This window comes from Opisthorchis viverrini (assembly GCF_000715545.1).
Source record: "Opisthorchis viverrini unplaced genomic scaffold opera_v5_67, whole genome shotgun sequence".
Taxonomy (NCBI): domain Eukaryota; kingdom Metazoa; phylum Platyhelminthes; class Trematoda; order Opisthorchiida; family Opisthorchiidae; genus Opisthorchis; species Opisthorchis viverrini.
Window position 1 is genome coordinate 1,509,706 of NW_008751722.1, and position 19,216 is coordinate 1,528,921.

The 19,216-nt window shown below is 45.7% G+C and overlaps 2 protein-coding genes across 2 annotated transcripts in view; one reads left to right on the forward strand and one right to left on the reverse strand.

The window, feature by feature from the left end:
* Positions 1 to 768: 768 nt before the first annotated feature.
* Positions 769 to 16,953, forward strand: T265_13439 (hypothetical protein; the record flags this gene model as incomplete). The annotated part of the gene is made up of 7 exons (XM_009168856.1): positions 769 to 1,330; positions 2,666 to 2,960; positions 3,804 to 3,886; positions 6,405 to 6,572; positions 6,702 to 6,799; positions 9,175 to 10,319; positions 15,961 to 16,953. Coding segments are annotated over 7 exons (2,652 nt in total), but the record flags the coding sequence as incomplete, so codon positions are not given.
* Positions 16,954 to 18,140: 1,187 nt separating this feature from the next.
* Positions 18,141 to 19,216, reverse strand: part of T265_04172 (hypothetical protein) — a gene marked incomplete at both ends in the record, with an annotated part of 34,690 nt that continues 33,614 nt past the window's right edge. Inside the window, one exon of the mRNA XM_009168842.1 lies at positions 18,141 to 18,410. Within this exon, the coding sequence (XP_009167106.1) occupies positions 18,254 to 18,410 (157 nt within the window). The remainder of the gene's footprint in view (positions 18,411 to 19,216) is intronic.

The following is a 19,216-nucleotide window of genomic DNA, read 5'->3' on the forward strand; positions in this document are numbered from 1 at the left end:
GTTTCAAGAAGAACAGACCGATCAACCGGGTCGAATGCGCCTCGGAAATCCAGGAATACTAGAATTGTGGGTCGCTTATACGTATGGCGTTGTTCTAGCACCTGACGCAGTGTGAAGATTTGGTCAACACAAGCCCTACCAGGCCGGAATCCCGCTTGCTGCTCTCGAGTCAGCATCTCACGAGCCACCGTAAGGCGACGAAGCACAATTGACGCCAACAGTCTCGTTACAACCGGGGTCAAGCTGATCCCCCTGTGGTTACCACACTCACTACGCGCCCCTTTTTTGAAAATGGGCACTATCACCGATTCTCCCCAGTTGTCTGGGACAGACTCCTTTTCCCAAATGCAAGCAAACGGGTCGGACAGGCGCTGACTGAGGACTTCACCCCCGTCTTTGAACAGTGCAGGTGGAAGGTCGTCCGGACTGGGAGATCGGTGGCGCTTGAGAGAACATATGAAATGCAATTTAATGCGATCTCTCTTCGAATTGGGGTCTTCTGTGAAAGGCTGACTACATGGTAGTCCTTGTTTTATTGAGGGGGAGGTAGGTCAAACACAAACTGTTCCTTTACAATACGAATTTCTGGAACAGCGGAAATCGCCTGACAAAGTGGTGCCCGCCAACAAACCAGCCCCGAATTCAAGTAGACCAGATCGCCATTAGGTATCGATGGCGAGGGTCGACCACGGACTGTCGCTTCCTCTGGAACCGGCGTGGACTCTGACCATGCACTTGTACGCTGTTGCTTTTCATTGTGCTTTTTAGGTGTACGCAAATCGCGCACAACTCGCTTAGCCACTGAGAATTTAGTGGGCCCAGAAGTCAAACGAAACTATCAGAACCAGCTCCTCGAATGCCTGCGGGACGGCATTGTGTGGGGTATAAACGACCACTGGGGAGAAATATCCCAAGCGCTACTCAAAGCCGGAATGTCTGTTCGCGGTACAACCCAGCTAACATCATCCAAGCATTGGATCCCCGATAGGACCGGGTCTTTGCTGGAGACCCGGCGACAGATTCCTCCTGGCCGCCACCACAACTCCACGCGGCGCATCATCCGACGCCAGGTGAAATTGAGTATCCATGCCGACCGAGAAGCTTGGTGGACCCGACAGGTCGAAGAAATGGAAGATGCAAAAAATGCTGGAAACGTGCGTAGGCTGTTCCACTTGATTCATTCAACTGTCAGCGAAATAATCAGGGACCAAAATGGCTCCCCGATATTCAGCAAAGCAGCACGTTTGGACCGCTGGGCACAGTATTTCGAGCAGCAATCCAGCTGGCCACATGCTACCTCCAATCCAGAATCCTGGTTTTCAGTAGAAAGGTGAATATAGAACCGCCTTCAGCCTCAGAGGTGTCCGAATGTATTTCCCTACTCTAGCGTAATCGTGCTGTTGATCTTGATAGCCTTTCACCCTCTCCTTTCAAAGATGGCGATGGTCTTCTCAGCCTGTGGCTGTCTAGCCTATTCGGAGCTATCTGGGATAAAGAGGCCGTCCCAGAAAAGAGGGTTGAATCGATAGAAGTGCCCATTAGGAAAAATGGTACTCACGGTGAATGTATTAACCACAGGTGTGTTAGTTTGACGCCTGTTGTGACAAGGCCTCCGGCGTCATTTATTCCTCGACATCTTACGGTGGCACGCGAAACCTTGAGAATCAAGCGGGATTTCGACCGGGTAGAGGCTGCGTTGACCACTCTTCACACTCCGTCAGGTGCTAGAGCAAAGCCACATGTACAGACGACCCACAATCTTGGTACTTCTTGACTTCAAGTGTGTCTTCGATTCTGTCGATCGGTCAGTGCTGTTAACCACACTTGCTTAACAGGGTATGCCCCAGAAGTTTGTAAACATAATTTGGGGCGGGTGAGAATGTGTGTTGAGCTCTCCGAAAGCATCCCTGCAAAAGGTTATGTCCGACAAGGATGTTCACACTCTCCAGGGAACGCTGTAGGGTATTCAAAACGCCGGCGTTCAAATTGTTGCCTGTGAGAGGATTGTGGATCTGGAGTACGCAGATGACCTTGCCCTCATCTTTGAAGACCCAAGCGGAGTACAAGCCCTATTGTCCGGCAGGCACCTCAACCGGGGAAAACATCCACCCTAGGCAACTATGACAGCTCGGTCTTGTGCTGCGCGTGCCAGAACGCCGTCTACCGAGACAAGTGTTTTTCTCCGTGCCTCCTGAATGGCGCAAGCCGCGAGGTGGACAATGCATGACTTGGCAGAAGGGCGTGAAAGAGATAACGAAGAGTTTGGATGTCGGTGTTGTAAGATTTCCAGGATGGGGCCCCGTGACCCCACCTGTGTTTGGCTGGAGACGTTTCAAGAAATGGCGGCTAATCGATTTCATTAGTGTTCTTGCTGTCAGTTTCCTTTTAGATTGTCTGAATGCCTCAGAATGCTTGACATAGGCCAGAACCAGGTCCCCTCCCTCAACCACACTTTTTCTCCTCTTTTCACTCTTTGGCTTTAAGTGTAATTAGACGAACCTTATGGTTGTACGGCATCACTGCCAACACTGATGTTGGTGTCTTTAATGATGGTGATGATGATGATAAGGGAAGGTAAGCTACTACCTTCGCGTATATGTTTAAAGTACTTTTTAGGGTCTTCAAAACTTCTGCTCGCTTATACGTCCTTTTTGGTTCATTTCAGCATGTCCGTGGATAATGAAGCAAAGGGTGCAGAAGATGAAGCGCCGACGGGACTGTCTGATTCAGCCGATTTTCTTGATTTTTTAAATTCCTCGGATACTGAACCTGATGACTCGAAAAGCGCTCAGCCTGAAAATTTTGAAGCGAATTCCGACCACGAGTCAGTTAACGGTGACTCTCCATCATTGACATTGTCCATTACCAACGTGGTGGTGATGGCCAGTATGCGATGTCACTTGCGACTGAAGGAAATTGCACGATCCAGCGTGGATGTGGAATACAAGGCTTTGCAGAATGTGAGCGGATTTATTTCACTTTTCCCTGACCTGCGTTTTTTTTAAAACTGACGCAAGTTATAGCACCCAAAGTCTGTCAGTTGTTTTTCAATCACTAATGGCTACTGAATACTTTTCTAGTGTTCTTACTTGCCTACCATTGAGGTGTATCTTTTCCAGTATCTCAGGCTTTAGCCAGCTGCTGAGATTTGAGTGGTTGATAGGTTATTGTTTAGAATATTGGTCCTAGGTTGTATGATTCGTCCTTGGTTTGTTCACCGAGCTGAACCGTGAAATTTAAAAGTATCACCACCACTCATTGTGGTATCATCAGCACGTCGTTCCGAAGTTAGGCAGTGTGGTCTTTCGGCGAAACTATCACAGCTATGATCAGCTCTGTAGCCCAGTTCTGAGTGCAACTCACCTACCCAACATGAGCTGCTGCAACTCGCTAAACCTAGGTCAGATACAATGTCCTTTGGGCTCAGTGGTGCTTACTGAAAGAAACCTACCCTATATTGATCATGTTTGTGCTCTTGTCGGACCACAATCATATGTGTATAGGTTGGGTGTGCACAGTTCGCAGAAGTTATTTTTAGTTGAGTGTTCTTTCGTTCCTTACAGATTAAATTCACTAAGAAGCTTTTAACTTTGTGATTTGGAGTCCTGTTTATTAGAACAACTGTGGTAGCTAATCCAGCTTTTTTCTGGAATCTTTCAACCTGTGGATCATATCCTCCAAGTAGTTTTTAGGGTCAGCAACCTTCAGGGGATCCGGGACAGCTCAGTTTGGTTTTGTGAGTCCCAACGAGTAAGGATGAAAGCTTACCTCTCCATTAACTTTGTCCTGTTCCTCTCTTTCAGCACGTCATCATGCGGTTACGCTCCCCGTACACGGTTGCAACCATATGGTCTAGTGGGAAGATTTGGTGTACTGGCGCAAATTCGTAAGTCTCACAACGCGTTCAGCGTGTTGGTTAGACGTGCTATTGCTGTTATGTTCGTCAATGTACCACTTGTAACAGCATTATTCGATAATATTTCTTCAGCTGCAAATCTGGGACATCCCATGGTGCATTTGCAAACCGTTGATTTACCCATCGCTACTGGACCAGTGGTGGCGGGAGGTCGTTTGATACGCAGGCATGTCTTTAAAAGTGGTCTAAGGGTTTCAGCTTCAGTAAATTGTTGCATTTCTTAGTTTTCGAAGCTTGCAATTCCTATTTTCAACGCATTAGGATTGTTCTGACACGCTACTACCAGACTGTGTAGAAGTGAAACTATCGTTTCTTGTGACAGAACTCAATGCATTAACCTAGCTCCCCTAAGTGCTGATTGGCTTCGAAAGTGCACATTCCGATTTCCTGACTTTTTGACTGCCTTCACCAGTCTATTGTTCAGTATGTTCACACAACATGGGCCTGGTTAGGCTCAATGGGCATCTGTTAGATGCATAATATCAGAGAAACTGGAAACTAACATGGCCACACGCACCACGCATCCTGGAGAAGACACGTCATGGTTGGTACAGTATTCTACCATGGTGGCGTGTCATAAATTAGAGTGTCCTCCTCAATGTCGAGCCCCCCATCGTGTTCTACTCCCTCCTGGCGATCTGAGGTACTTGCACTCTCACCCCTCCTCCCGACGGTTTTATCCCGACTTTACGTGTACGCCCGTCGCTTCTTTTGAAAGCGTTCATTAAGACGTCAATTGGTCCAAATCCACTCGACTGTTTATCCTAGCGACCGGAAAATCTCGATCTCCTTGGGCTCCAGCAACATCAGATAACTCTTTAGCCACTATGTCACTAGGAACTGGATTATCGGCTAATTCAGGTTCGTCAGATACGAACATTAGAACGCGATCGTTTAGAGTGTGTTCCACTTCACCAAGGTGTGGTAGTGAGGTCCTTTGTTGTAATTTATTTAGATACGACATTCAGTTTACGACGAACTGAATTAAGCATCCTCTCCTACCAGGATGTACCTGACAGTATTCCTAATAGCCGTTGCGCGATTTAACCGATCAATTTACCAGACTACAGGGACTGTTATTACAAACTGCCTCCTTACACTGTCGTGCAGGATTCGAAAAGGGACTGCGAAGAAGAGTCGTCCTATGATGATGTATCTTCATATCACCGTAGAGCAACCTTAGTTGGTGGGAGCTTGAAGGTCATTAACTTTTCCTGAGTCCGCTCATCCTATCTGTTAGCTTCAGTTCCGTCAACTTACATTGTAACTATGGGACGTGGTATAAATGTCGAATTGTCGATCAATCCACATAAAGTTATGTCGCGAACAACCTGCTTATGTCACAAGACAATGAATAATCGATTTATGGAACCAGAAAGTGTACAGTATGTGATTCTGGGAGGTCGTTTTTTCGAAGGGAAGGGTTGTACTGGAGAAATCCGTGTTGCCAAAATTGTCCGTCGAAGGTCTCTCTATGGTCAACGCTACACTAGAAACCATGTTTCTGTGTTTTACTCTTTATTCCTTTTGACTAGGTAACTTCCTTACCACATTGATTCGACGGCTGATTCAGCTCGCCATGCAGAAAGTCAAGAGGAAGTTGCATCAGCTTTCACATTTAGTTGTTCACGTTCACATTAATGGACCCCCCAAAAAAAGCCGATTTCTTTGACCAAAAGTTCTTCGGTTAGCTTAAATACGGAGTCCACACATTGTGGCTCTCTCTCTCTACCTACTCTGGCTGTGTTTCTGTATGATAAACGGTTTGTTGAGTGTCGTAGATCGAAGTGGCTAAATCCCGTAGGTCTACGGTGAAGCTACTACGATGCCGATCCAATACTGCTTCTAGTGGTCTATGCTTGCAGAAATATGCATTGAACACCGAACCTAACTGCGTCGGAGACTAGGTTACATTGATTTTATATTATTGTTGGCTCCCATGTGATTGGTAAGTGAGCTCCAGTTCAATATATTGTTGGTTTCATCAGCCTGGTTACACTCTTATCACGTCGACAAACCGTCGTTGCTGTGCGGTCAGTAGAAACTGCTTAGACTGGCTCACCTGATCTTCCTTAATCTCGCCCACCCGGGATGTCGTTGACTGATTAGAAACGAAGCCGCATGTGATCAGGGTGCTTACTCGCTGACCTTTCTTAACTTTAGACATCAATTAATTGCGCGGATGATCTTTCATGTTATTTAGGATTTTCTTTAAAACCGTAGCTCGATTTCCTACCGACATCCACATATATCAGGAATAATCCGATACCGAGTTGGTTTACAATCTATATTACTTAGTGTAGTACAACTAGGTCACTGCTAATTTTGTCAGTTCCTTATTTCGCCCCCATATGTACCCATTGGAGACCTTTTTATGACGCCATATTTTGCTCCTTTTCCTTTGGTCCTCAACCGTTCTTGTACTCATCAGGGGTAGATGCAGTAGGCAGTTCTGAGCTGATAATCGTTCGCTGTCCATCTGTTACAGGCTAGCAAAGGCGAAGACGGGAGCCAGACGCATTGCAAGACGAATCGCCAAATGCGGTTTCCCTTGTCGATTCAGCAAATACAGAGTGGTTAATATAATGGCCACCTGTCATTTGCCCTTTCGGGTGCGCTTAGAGGAACTGGTCAAAGAGAAGCCTATGCAGATGTGGTAAGCACCGTTCAATTGCTGCTTGCACTAGTCATGCAATGGAACGAAGTGGTTCTTGGTGTTTATGATACTCGTTCTCTATTGAATATGTATTCCTTTGAGCTCACGGTTTATTCACCTCTGCTACAGCTATGAACCTGAATTGGCTCCTGGGCTGACCTTCAAAACGGATCTTAATTCCAGTACTTTGTTGAAAGTCTTCTCGACGGGACGAGTCGTCATCATGGGTAAGCTATGCTAACCAATAGACTGACCTCGTTTGTTGCGCTCACTGGAACGCAGAGTAATGGCAACAGGGAGTTGTACTCACTTGGTTTTGTATCATATTACAACATGGAGGTAAATTACTTACAAGTGTTTATTTATTATCCGTAGACCTGGTTATGACCAACAGAAAATGTTTTTGTAAATCCAACGGGCTAGCCGTTTGGTGTAAGAGTAAAACGCTGTATACCGTAATCCAGTAGTTAGAGCTGCTTTTATCTTGGCTCAAAATTACGGGGAGAGTGTTTCATCTACATGCCCGAACTCGGCTGTGCTCTCAAAGTGCTCAGTAAGGTAATGGAATATTTATCAGATTTTCCTTCAACGATCAGTCGGATCGGTCATTTTTTTGCAGGTCCACTGCCGGGTTTATTTATACCTGTCTGATAGTATCTATTTTTGCACATACAATACGTAAATATTGGCATGTATACACGAGATCAGACTTCAGCTCGCTATTCAGAAAGCATTCATCCATGCTACTGCCATCGTTACGCGTTTAACGACCTGACGCTGAGTGTAGCCAACTCTCTTACTACTCCGATCAACAGAATCAGTGGCTGGACCTCGGCTAATCTAATAGTGCGCATTGCTTATATGAAGAAGTGCAAGGACACGTCGATTGATCTACTCAAACGTCTGATTGGTTCAGACAGCCTTTGACAAACGAATCGATCGATCTACATTAACTTATTGGCTCATACATTTGAAAGAACATGGTTCGATCCAGATTCATTTTAAAGTGCCCACTGGAAGCGTAGGTGGGTGGTGAGAGTTTTTGCGGCGCTCGTCTGACTTTAGTTATTCACGGCCACGATCACGGTTACATTATTTATGTTGCAACAAGGGTCGTAGCTTCACGAAGGGTTATCTGTTTCCGTAAATGAAGGAGAGACATAAAATGCCCCGGCACTGTCCGATTCCTGACGAAAATATTCTCTTGATGTATCTTTCTGCGAGGCCGTTCTTTCTCCACGAGACAAGTGTGCTTCCAAAGAGAGTGCAAAATTGCTTAGCCCTGATTTCTTTGTATCACAAGAGATACACTGGCTTCCAAGCGAGGTGTTTTCAGGGTATTGGCAACCTGATCATTCGGACCGATTAGTTCTTACGTATGTGTCATACATCAGAAACCTTTGATCTGGAGACTAGTATTGTCACAGGGGCCGTTGAACCAACCTTAGGACGTATCTTACAGTTCCTTCGACAGCAATTTTCCAGTAGAGATATCTTATTTCACACGGGCCAAATTATCGCACTGCAGTGCATCAAAATATGACCAATTAGCATATGAGGTTGATCATAAATCGGAGACTACTATTTCATGATGAACCGTGCAAACAGTGGAACCGGTGGTAGCCTGTGGAAGTGCTTTTCAGCAACCTTACAAGCGGTGTGTTCAGCCAAGGATTTGATCAAGATTATTTTACTTGATGGGGCAGTGCACTCTGGTTACAGGTCTCATTGTCGAAAGCCTGAACTGAGACGCACCTCTATTTCAAAGCAGCCTTGGTACGCATTCAGTTTGCATGGCAAGCACAATCCTATCAGAAGAAGGTCTAACCGAGGAACAAGTGAGTTGTGATAAATGGCCGGAGGGTCATCACTTTACATCATCTCCTGACGAGTTTGTGTGCCAGAAGATAGAGCAGATTGTGTGGCTGAATCACATGGCAAACGCGGAAAGTGAACACTTATAGATGTAAAACACTTGTCATAAGGTTGCTAAAAACTCTTTGACAGCTCACTACCGGTTTCGCGGGGCTCATCAGGTAGGCGCTATTCCCCAGTTTCCGTCAACCATGTGTTCTACTTGAACCCGAATTGGACAGATTTGCATATCGATTTGTTTTTTACCGGAGACACACTTGGAACCCAATCGAATCCCCCGTTTACGATATCTTGGGTTGTCGAAGAATTTTTAGCAACCTTATGAGTCGTGTGTTACGTCTATACATGTATCATGCTACCTCGAATATCGTACCAGCTGAAAATGAGGCGGTCTGGTGCAGCACATCCAATAGCTTGAAAACATCATGAAGGAGAGATTCATCTGGCGGCCTTTGTGTAACTCATTCAGTCTAGTCTTTCCTTTTATACCAAAGTAATTTGCAAGTGATTGTACATCGCTAACGGTTTATGTTCACCTTGGTCAGTAATATATCACCTTCATAAATCAGTGGTCGAAAAGCTCACGGTGCTTGCACATTTTAGATTATTTTTGTGCCGCACCGTTGTCAATGTATCTGAATCCGTGCACGATGTCCTTGCTCGGTCCTTGTTTACGTGAGCGAAGGTCATTATCCTCCATTTCTTTCCTGTTTGTTTATCTTGCCAGGTCCGAGCCTCGATGCTATTAGCGATCTTGTGGAAGAGTTAGTACCTCTTGCTGCTCTGCATCAAACAGACGAGCCCGTGTCGGATTCTGACGACGAAGAGTCCAAGCAACATAAGACCGCTCGTGTGAGAGCGGAAGCCGCAGCCGCTCGCCGTATGCTATTTCTTCCGGGAGAACTTCCTATGGATGCGCTAGGTTATGTTGATGACGAGGATGAGTACGATATAAATGATGAGGGCGATGGCTTGGGTGGTTACTCTACCGATGACTCGACAGACAGTGGTGCTTCTGTTGATAGTGAAGGTGTGAGTTCGCGCACGAAACGGCACGATCGGTCTAGAACACTAGGTCGGCCCTCGAACCCCATCTATGACCTGCAATGTAAAAACCCTCCTGCACCGCCGCGTCCAATGTCCTTACGTGAGTCCATGGACTTCGCGTTCTGCAAACGCGCTGCTGGTGATGTGGACGGAGCTCGTGGGGCCATTGCCGCGGCTGCCGATTTGCGAAGGGAGCAAGAAAGCCAACCACAAGTTCTTTCTTCGAAACCTAGTCACGCAAAATTTGCACCACGGCCTGTTAAGGCTCTACCGTCTTCCACTGATCCCACATGGTCAAAGAAAACAGTGGCTTCCGGTTCCACAAAACGAGCTTGTGTTGTCACCTACTCAGGTACCGAAGATAGTGGGGACACGAATTTTGATTCTGTGACAAGTGCTTCCATCCACCCACCGCCTAGTACCCTGCAACAATCTAATCCGGCTGTCCGAGTGCTTCCCTCGACCTCTATCTCTCCAACGACTACTGTTGTTCCTGCTGCCTGTCTTCCACAGGCAATTGTCACTGGCTATCCACCAACATCAGCACCGGCGCAAACGCAATATGTGATTGTAACAGCGGCGCAAAGTCTCTCACAGTCGACTTTAGTTCACACATCCCCTGCGACACAGTCTACAGCTGTCCAAGTAATTCATCACAGTGTTCCAACAGCTCAACGGCAGGTCTTTCGACTTGCACAGCCTCCAGTACTCGGTTTGTCCGGTCAAAATGGATGCACCATACCGTCGACAGTTTATCCTATCCGGGCTCCACCACCGGCAGCAGGTGTACAAGCAGCCACCGTGTTACCCACTGTTGGTGCAAAAGTGAGTTCATATTTACTGCTCACTCATATTCTGTGTATAATCCCATAGTTCTTCCAGGATATCTCTTACGGGCACACCGTTGCGTCGTGCGATTAAACTTAGAGATGACTGAAACACTGATTGTCTTGAGCCAAGTCCCATTTCCTCAGATTGATCTTACTCTATCTCTATATCTACCGCTTATACATTACTTATTTCCTCGTGCAATGCTCAGCTAGACAACGTTAAGCCACTGCATAATGAACACAGACCCACTTCCCTCACTCTACTTCTCTGTGACTCCCCATTTTCGGATCACAAGTTTTGGGAGAAAATAAGCTAATCTCTTAACACAACACTAATAATGAGGTTAACAAACACTGTCCGATTTCCCATCTACTTATGAATAATGGTGTGTCAAGTAATAAACTGCGATTTCTCGGACATTGTTCCAGCTAAAACATAAGGAACTGCGACACATTCGATTGAGGGACAATCGAATGAGTCAATCAGTGGGACAATCAATTGAGTCTGCTGTTAGCATCAACTTCATTTGTAAAGTAATATGCAACAAAACTAAGCTGTACTAATCGAATTGCCGAAAAGATTACTCGAACTCTTGGTGTGTTTCGCAACCCCTCTAAGATTGAACTGGATGGCTATACCTATCATACTGTGGTGGTTCAAAAGACTAAGGAGTTACTTTTTTCCTGCTGTTCATCATGCATTTGTGTTTGATTTGCTGCTGATTTAAAACATAAACCCAAATAAAAAAATCTACCCGTTGAACGAATCGCAGAGGGAGCCGATGGAGGTGAGCTGTAGATTCCGCTTGTAAAATGGGATTCGAGTTGATATGCGGTTGAAACAGTTGCGTTCACCAATTAGGCAGCAACATCTAAAGGTGATTGGTTGAACTGATGAACATCCTGTCGTGTACGTGAAGCACGCGGGTCAGGCACAACAAAGATTGGGAGCAGTGTATGATAAATACTTACTGTGTGAGCTCTACGGGTCCACTGATCAATGCCAGGGTAACTAAATCGTCTACTTCGAAAGTTTTTGTGCGCATGGTCGGACTAGTTCGCTCCTGCCACCAGAGTCCCTCATCTTTGGAACCTTGGGATGTGTGTTGCACAACACGATACTACAGAAGCTCACTGGGTCAGTCTGATAGCGTTCGTCCGACAGATATTTCGCCAGAATCTTGACTTAACCTCGAAACTGAAGGTCATTGTCCTGATAACTTTTGGATTAAATATTTCGAAATATGTTCCCCTATGTCATCATCAAAGACAATATCGTCAGCGTTGATACTGGTAATTCACTGTCGTTCAAGGCTCTAAAGTGAAACAACAAGGGTAAACGGAGAAATGACCTGGTGCTTCTGCCTTTCCACGCATTCTGAGGTGCCTACACCTCGGACAGTCAAGATGGACACTGACGGTGTGAACACCAGTGGTATCGGTTTCTTACGATGTTTCCATTTAAGTGCCCGGAGGGTCACGGGCCTTTCATCCTAGAAGGCGGACCTTACCATTTAAACGTACTCCCCATAATATTTTGCACACCCGTCTGGTAGGCGAGACATTGTCCATCTCGCAGTTTGTCACTCTGAAGAAGACACGGAGAAGAAGATTCGTTTTGGCAGACGATAATTTCCCCTGTGTAACAGGTGACCGAGCCACCGCAGTTGATGATTCTGGAAACATCCCATGACCTAGGTATCTGCCGCGCAGCCAAACGACTAAAAGCTTGTTACGAATTCGTCGACGTTAGAGATACCAACAACGCTTCTCAGATATAAGTGAACAGAAACCTGAGGACGCCTTAGAGAATCTGCCGATACTTTGCACCTTAAAGCTCAAGTTGCTACTACAAGACTGGACGAGTGGACCAGCGAAGCTGGTCATAAAGTCGGAACCACTAGAGGTAGTGAATAAATTTGTCTGAGTAGCTGTCACACCGGGTGACAGAACTGCCGATGAAGTGAATTTCGGAATTGCCAATACTCACCATATTTTCCTTCAGCTTAGACATGACATTTGGTTGTTGGCGAAACGCAGTGCTTCCAGTTTTTCTTTGCGCCTGTGAAGCCGCCGTGCGTTGAAGACAATAGAAGATCGCTTATCTTTACCCATCAGTGCCTTCAAAGCACTGTACATGTCATCGTCATCATCATTGACTGCACATCATCAGTGTTCAACACGGATACTCCGCTCCCGTACTTTTTGTTTATTATGGCAACATCGAATCAGCAATGTTGAAGTGCAACGAATTGTTTTTGCCAACACACCAATTGATTATCCAATCGACTAGTGGATTCAGCTGGCTCGGTCATGTGCTGAATCTGTCAGGCAGTCGATTGCCTTTCCTTACTTTGTCTGCTGACGCAGGTTATGGTTGGAAGATATCAAAAAGTGAGCAACACATGACCCGGAAAGGGAACATGAAAAACAACGCAGAGCCTTCGTCGCTCCGGTGCATATCGTCTACTGAGGTTGGGGCATCCAGACCCCACCACATCATTCTTTGGAAATACTCACCGACGTGGCAATATCACGCAATCAACGATGGCGTTGTATCCACTGTTTTTTAACCATTAGCTGGTTTCCCTTTTTTCCCCCTCTGTTTTGAAGTGTTTTCCGTACTTTCTCTATCTTACATTATTCACTACTGTCTTTGTCAAGCCAATGGATGCAGGTTCCGTGATAGACAGACGAATCAGTCTTGTTTCATATTTGTTCAGGGAAAGTTCAGTCCTATGGTGTTTGGTATCGGGTTGCAAGGCAAACTAGGCTTGCCTCGTACATTGTTGTTTTCATGGTGGTCTTTGAATTAAAGAAATAATCACTATTCTTGGGGGAAATGTGGGCTTGTACTCCACTGTGAATCTCACTGAAACGCCATGGAAAACTAACTATATGCCTCTCGTTGATCCAGTTTACAGCCTTCTGTTGAGTAACGCAATGTCTGGTTTGAAAGTACCCTCTGCTGACGATCTCTTCACATATGAACTCTGAACTTCTAGATGATTGCTCTCTTCTACCTATACAAAAGCACAGTAGAACGGCTTCTGGTTAGGTATCCATGAACTTGCGTTTATTTTCCCTCAGTTTGCTCGTGTTTCCACCCCGTGGACAGCCTGTTGATGCTTGATTTTCTCGATGAACTATCAATTGGAAGGACGTAAGACAATCACGAAACAACTCGAGGTTAAGAAAGGGTCCGAAACGCACGTCAAGCACTTGACTTGTTCGGTTGAATTAGTGGGTTTTTGATTCATCTCACAGAATCCCTGTGAATCCCCATGCAAGCACCGGATAGCATTCAACCGAAAGGTTGAATGCTATTATAGCCCACTGGGCTATGATCATCCAGTAAGCGGGGAGGATAATGGTTTTGACAAGTTGTGGTTGGCCAACACAACAAAATTCTACTACTACTACTACCAATAATAATAATAATCATAATAATAGTAAAGAATAACTGAATATTCTCCGTTGCAATACATGAATGTTCAGAACTGTCAGCCAAAAACAGGCTCTTAAACTTATCCGAAAAAGTCGGGTTCCACACATCCACGGTATCAGTGAACGCCGATTTTTTAATGATGCGTGCGTGAGCAAACTTTACCCACGATGACACTTGACTGGGGAAATCACAAGCCTGTGCTTCATTGGTGTTAATTATTACCGTAAAAACGTCCTCGAATGCAGTCTTTTCTAGTAACCCAGCGTTTCGATCGCCCTAGGTGATTTCATGTGTCGCTGTGTGGTGTCATGGGGCTGTTCTGTTGGTCGGGCTGACAGTCACATATGCGTGGGTCGACATGAGGTCGACAGTCACGCTAGTGGTTTGCGCTTGTAAGCCCTCGCCACACAACACAAACGGACTTGTCTGTCATTTCGATTGGCACCGAAGGGCTATGCGTGAATCAGCTCAGCCTGTCTGAATGTGGCAATTGGCTTTAGATCAGCGCTCACAGAGCATTAGTTGATTCATCCTCAAGTTTCTGGAATTGTGAGGGATTTTGGGGGATAAAAACGTGTCTGCCATTTGCGTTCTACAACGCGCACCTCCAGTTATTTGCTCGTTTCTCTATATAGACGGAATCTCAATCCCAATAACAGGTTTTATGTACGCAGTCACATGGATCACCTTCAGGAAGGTGAACTTAAGGCCGCATTAAATGTCTGCATATAGTGTCATCAATTTCGGAGACTGCGTTTGTTAGAATACTATAAAACTTCACCATCAGCATACACTTGACACGCCCTAAAGATCCCATCACCTTAGAGGACCCATAGGGGAAAACCGCTCTCCAGCACTTTTGATGAAAGTATCACACGCAACCAATGATTGGTTAACCGCTGTACCGAAAGCTGAGCGAGTACGTATATGATTTCTGGTTGTCAGTATAAAGCCTTCCGTTGTCCTTGTGATACTGGTCGAGTTTTAAGCTTGCCCACTCAGCTTCGTTGCACCCCATCAATAGCATACTGTAGCTTTACTCTGCTGATCCCGTACAGTCTACGGGACGTTTAACTGGATTGCGATTAACTCCTGTTTGATTGTGATTAAAAGATGTGGTCAACCTGAATAATAATAATAATAACACATCACACACCCTGTGCTTCAACCCTTGTTGGATTCTGTCGGCCTGACAGACATAAACCCTGCTTTTGCGCTGCTCATTTGCATTTCTACGGAAAGAGACGCCGGCATCTCAATGAACTGAGGTATAACCCTTACCTCAGACCATCGTTTAAACGCTTTGCCGATGTATTGACTTGGTGGATGGTTGAGTGGTTACGCCAATTTACCAAATCGCGTGAACTAGATAGGGTTTATTTGCATACCGGCAACTGTTTTTGCAAATGTTCTCATTCCCCGAAGGGACTATCTTGCACAATAGCTCTGTGCGGCTGAAGCTACCAAATTAGTCATCCTCGTCGACTCAAGACTGCTTCTGCTTCTCGGACTGCTGAAACAGGCGCGCCTTCGCAATCGAACTCATTTTCACCTCGTATTTGATTATTTCATGATGCACTGTCATGTTTGTGGGCGTGACCTAATATTGTCCTTTAAATCATGCATTTGTTGCGATAGCGAGGCCCCATCGTACTGCAACTTATCAGGACTCCGTCGAAACCCTGAGTAAGTTTGACTCATCTCTTTTTATACGCTTCACTCAGCACTGTATGAACCGTTACCGCAATACACTACGGATGAGTAGGTGGTCCTTCTAACTCCAATCAGGTGGCACTCTCGCTTCGTCCATTTGTGCAATTTGTACGCTACAGTGATATCTGATGTCACTCACTTTTGCATCCTGGTTTTGGCAAAGGGTGCTTCACATTTACACACGGCCCTGACACCGTTGAAGCTAACCGTTCTTACCTCCTAATCACGTTGTTTGCCATCCATTAACGACGTTAACGAATGTCGCACACATACACATTGATGAGACTGCTTGTTAGTTCGCCGCCTAATTTTCGCAGTGGTGTGATTTTCTGTAACCTATCTGCTTCCGTCGATCATATTTTATTGTCCACCAACTACGGTCCTTTCGTGTGTCGCGCACCATGATTATTGCAGCCGAATCAGGTCCCCTGACAGCTACAAAATTTATTCCACATGTTTTCATCCATATTTGCAGTTTGTCAACTACGGTCCAACTCCGAATAGCGGCGCCGGACCGTTTCTCAGTTTGAAGTGCGTGTCAAGCGCCCCGACCTATCAGCTGGTTCAGCCATCTCCCATAAATGGCCCCGTCTTCATGGGAACTACTTTTTACCAACAACCGATGCAGTTGGCGGGTGGCGTTCCCGTAACAGGTGGTGGCATGTTTCTCAATCCAATGTCTACGGCCGTGGTAGCGATGGGGACTCCGGTGCACCCTTCCTTGGTTAACACACCTATGCCACAATCTTTCCTCACCAACCAACAGAGTCACCTATAGTGGGACGGAACTCTGCTTCTTCGAGTTTCCCCGTGGACTGGTGCGCCTTCCTTGAGCACAGACCTTAGTTCATTTTTTCGTTTCCTTTTCTACAAGATCGCAGGTTACTTGGAGCGCAGGGTGGTTTAAGGCGAACGGATCATCCCTGATCGGCATTGGTAGTGTTTTTCTTTGTTCATTATAGGTTACGACAGCCATCTGAGACTATTTAGTGGTTGATATGTGCATTTACTATTTCAGAAGCAAGCTGTTTTCCGTCTTTCCTGTTGTTTGTCCCACCTACCGATTGAGCCAGGCGGAGAAACTATACATCCTAAGCAAACCATCCTGGTACGGCGCTAGCCGTTCGCATTCGTCAGGTCTTTCTTTATGCACCCTACGTAAGTGGAATCTTCGCATTATTCATGGTAGACTATTCCATTACGAGCGCAGCCACATCGGAGCCTAACTCACGCTTCAGTTTGTACAAAGAACTCGCCCGTTTCTTTCTACCTTTCTCCCGGCGTTTCGCATTGACGTCGGACACTTCCATGTACGACCACTGTATATTTCATTGTTAACATGCGACTACTGTACTGTTTGGCACATGTTGATCTAACTTGTAGTCTTGCTGTAGTCTATTTCCAAGTCGTTGTATGGGAGTGTAAATAGGATCGTTCACTCTCACCCATGCAAAATGGAATGCCTAGTTTCTTATAACTTCCGAATGATTGCGTTTGATGAGTAAGTGGCCCTCACATTTTTCTGCTAAATCCTCGAGCTAAATTTATCTTAGACAATGTGAAAGTGCCGCTGAGGTATTTGAAGATGTAGACCTACTCAGCTGTCTACATTATCTATTCGCTTGTGTAGTACGTGAATGGGTGTTTATACATAAGGGTTATGGTGATGATGTGCAGTCAGCTACTGGTCGAAGACATACGGGCGAATTACATTTGCTCCGAATTTCGTTTCAATATGAAATCGCATGCGCCACCACCATGCGATTGGCGTAGGATACGTATAAACCCAATGCACGAATTTCGCATCCCGCTATGTTGAGAGTACTTTTCTTAGAAAATTTATTGATCTTTGTCGGAAACTTGAGGTGTTTTCTCAAAGGCTAGCAGACTGGAGGTAAAACCCTCCGGATGAATTGATCCTTAGATGTGGCAGTCACCTTTTAGGTGTGTTGTACATGAAGTATCATGACGGAGTTACAGTACCCCATCGATCATGTTCCAGTAGTTCACTTTCACATTAGTTTGTCGAAATATCACATTACACCAGCTCTTTGGCAATCTAAACTCATTCACCAACAACTCCATTGGGCAGAACAGGTGAGGAGTAACAGTATGCAAAAAATGTTTATTCAGTAGCGGTTTTGGCCTTGGACAGTATTCAGTCGCCCCTCCCCGGGTTAGCGCTTAAGTTGCTTCCGCATAACAAGTGCATTGTGTTGTATTTTCTTGTGTACATTTTGGCGACAAACATCAGAACTAATGTTTCTTGCTGTGTGCGGTGAGCTGACTGAGACAAATTGCTTGCGATAAGTCGATTAAGAGGAACTGATGTGCGAAAGATACATTTGCGACGGAATGAATGGGGGCTATCTGCACTTATCCCAAGCTTTATGTAAAAGGCCCCTTACTGTGTGTTCGCAAAGTTCACCATGACCAATGTCACTGGCTGTTGATGTTAGACCACTTTGGTCAAATAATGGGCCCTATTCAGCCAACATGCTGGGCAAGTGATCTTTTGAGGACGCAACTCAGCATATCGATGCAGGCGTATTGCCTCTGCTGCTGGCGATATTAACCCAAGGTGTTTTAATCATTTAGAACGACGAATTTACTAACCTCCATAACCAGCTTAGATAAGACCAGTGAGAAAATGATGAAAAATACATTTGCCGTTTTTGGAGACAGACAGTAGGGACACCATCAGGTTGTGTTGGAAATGCAGTTTCAGTTTAAAAGGGGGGATAGAGCGGAGGTGAAGTATGGCAGCATCAAGACAGAAACATTTTGCGGAAGTCCTGGTTACTCTTCATAGCGTCACCAGACGCAGGGGCTGATTCCACGGCATCCGAATTTCCAGAACTTGAAGTTGTACCTCGGTTAAGCGCCCGTGGAAGAAACGCAAGCTGCGTCCGGCCATGCGAGCGTCTAGTGAAAAAAGGATGGATAACAGAAAATGTTCAGTTTGCATAGTGCACGCTCACCTAGCAGGCGATAAACAAACCAAGCTAGAGGGTGAAGACTTTTTACCCGATTCCCATTACCAACAATGAGAAAGTGTGACAAGGGACTACATCAACCGCGCCCGTGATAACCGAACAACCTGGAGGATTTGAATCCGAAACGAAGAAGCGTGCGAAAGGGATCACCCAGGGACCGATTTCACAACGTTTCGGCGACTGATCCCTGTGACAGGATGAGTCGGCTTCACAGATGTCCCGTACTGTCGTTGCCCACAAACGTAGGCTAGAGACTAGGTCCGCACGAATTGCAGTTAATCCGGGTTCAAGCAATGGATATCGTATGACAATTTGAAATCGAGCCCCCTAAGCTGACTCAAAGATTCCGACCCAGGTTTCTAGCTTCCTTCCAGAGGGGTAGCTCCATCATTGAAATGGGAAAGCCAGTGCAGGTTTGCAAAGCTCGTTTTCAGTTTTTGATTAACGTGATCTAGACCGTAGCTGTTGCAGTAGCTTCGCTCTGGAGAAAGGTTCTCTATCCTGCGAGTTGGATACTTCGTCCAGCCATCAGACATTCAAAATGCGCCTTATATATCAGAGGTTCAAAACACCAAGATTTGTAGTACACGATGCATTCATGTTTTAAAAACGCGAGGGCTCAGATGATTGTCACAATGAATGCGCGAAACTTTGTGCGAAAGGTGATTTCACATCCCATCCGTAAGGCCTTCACAGAACAGAACAATAAACAATACCATGTAACATTACGGTACA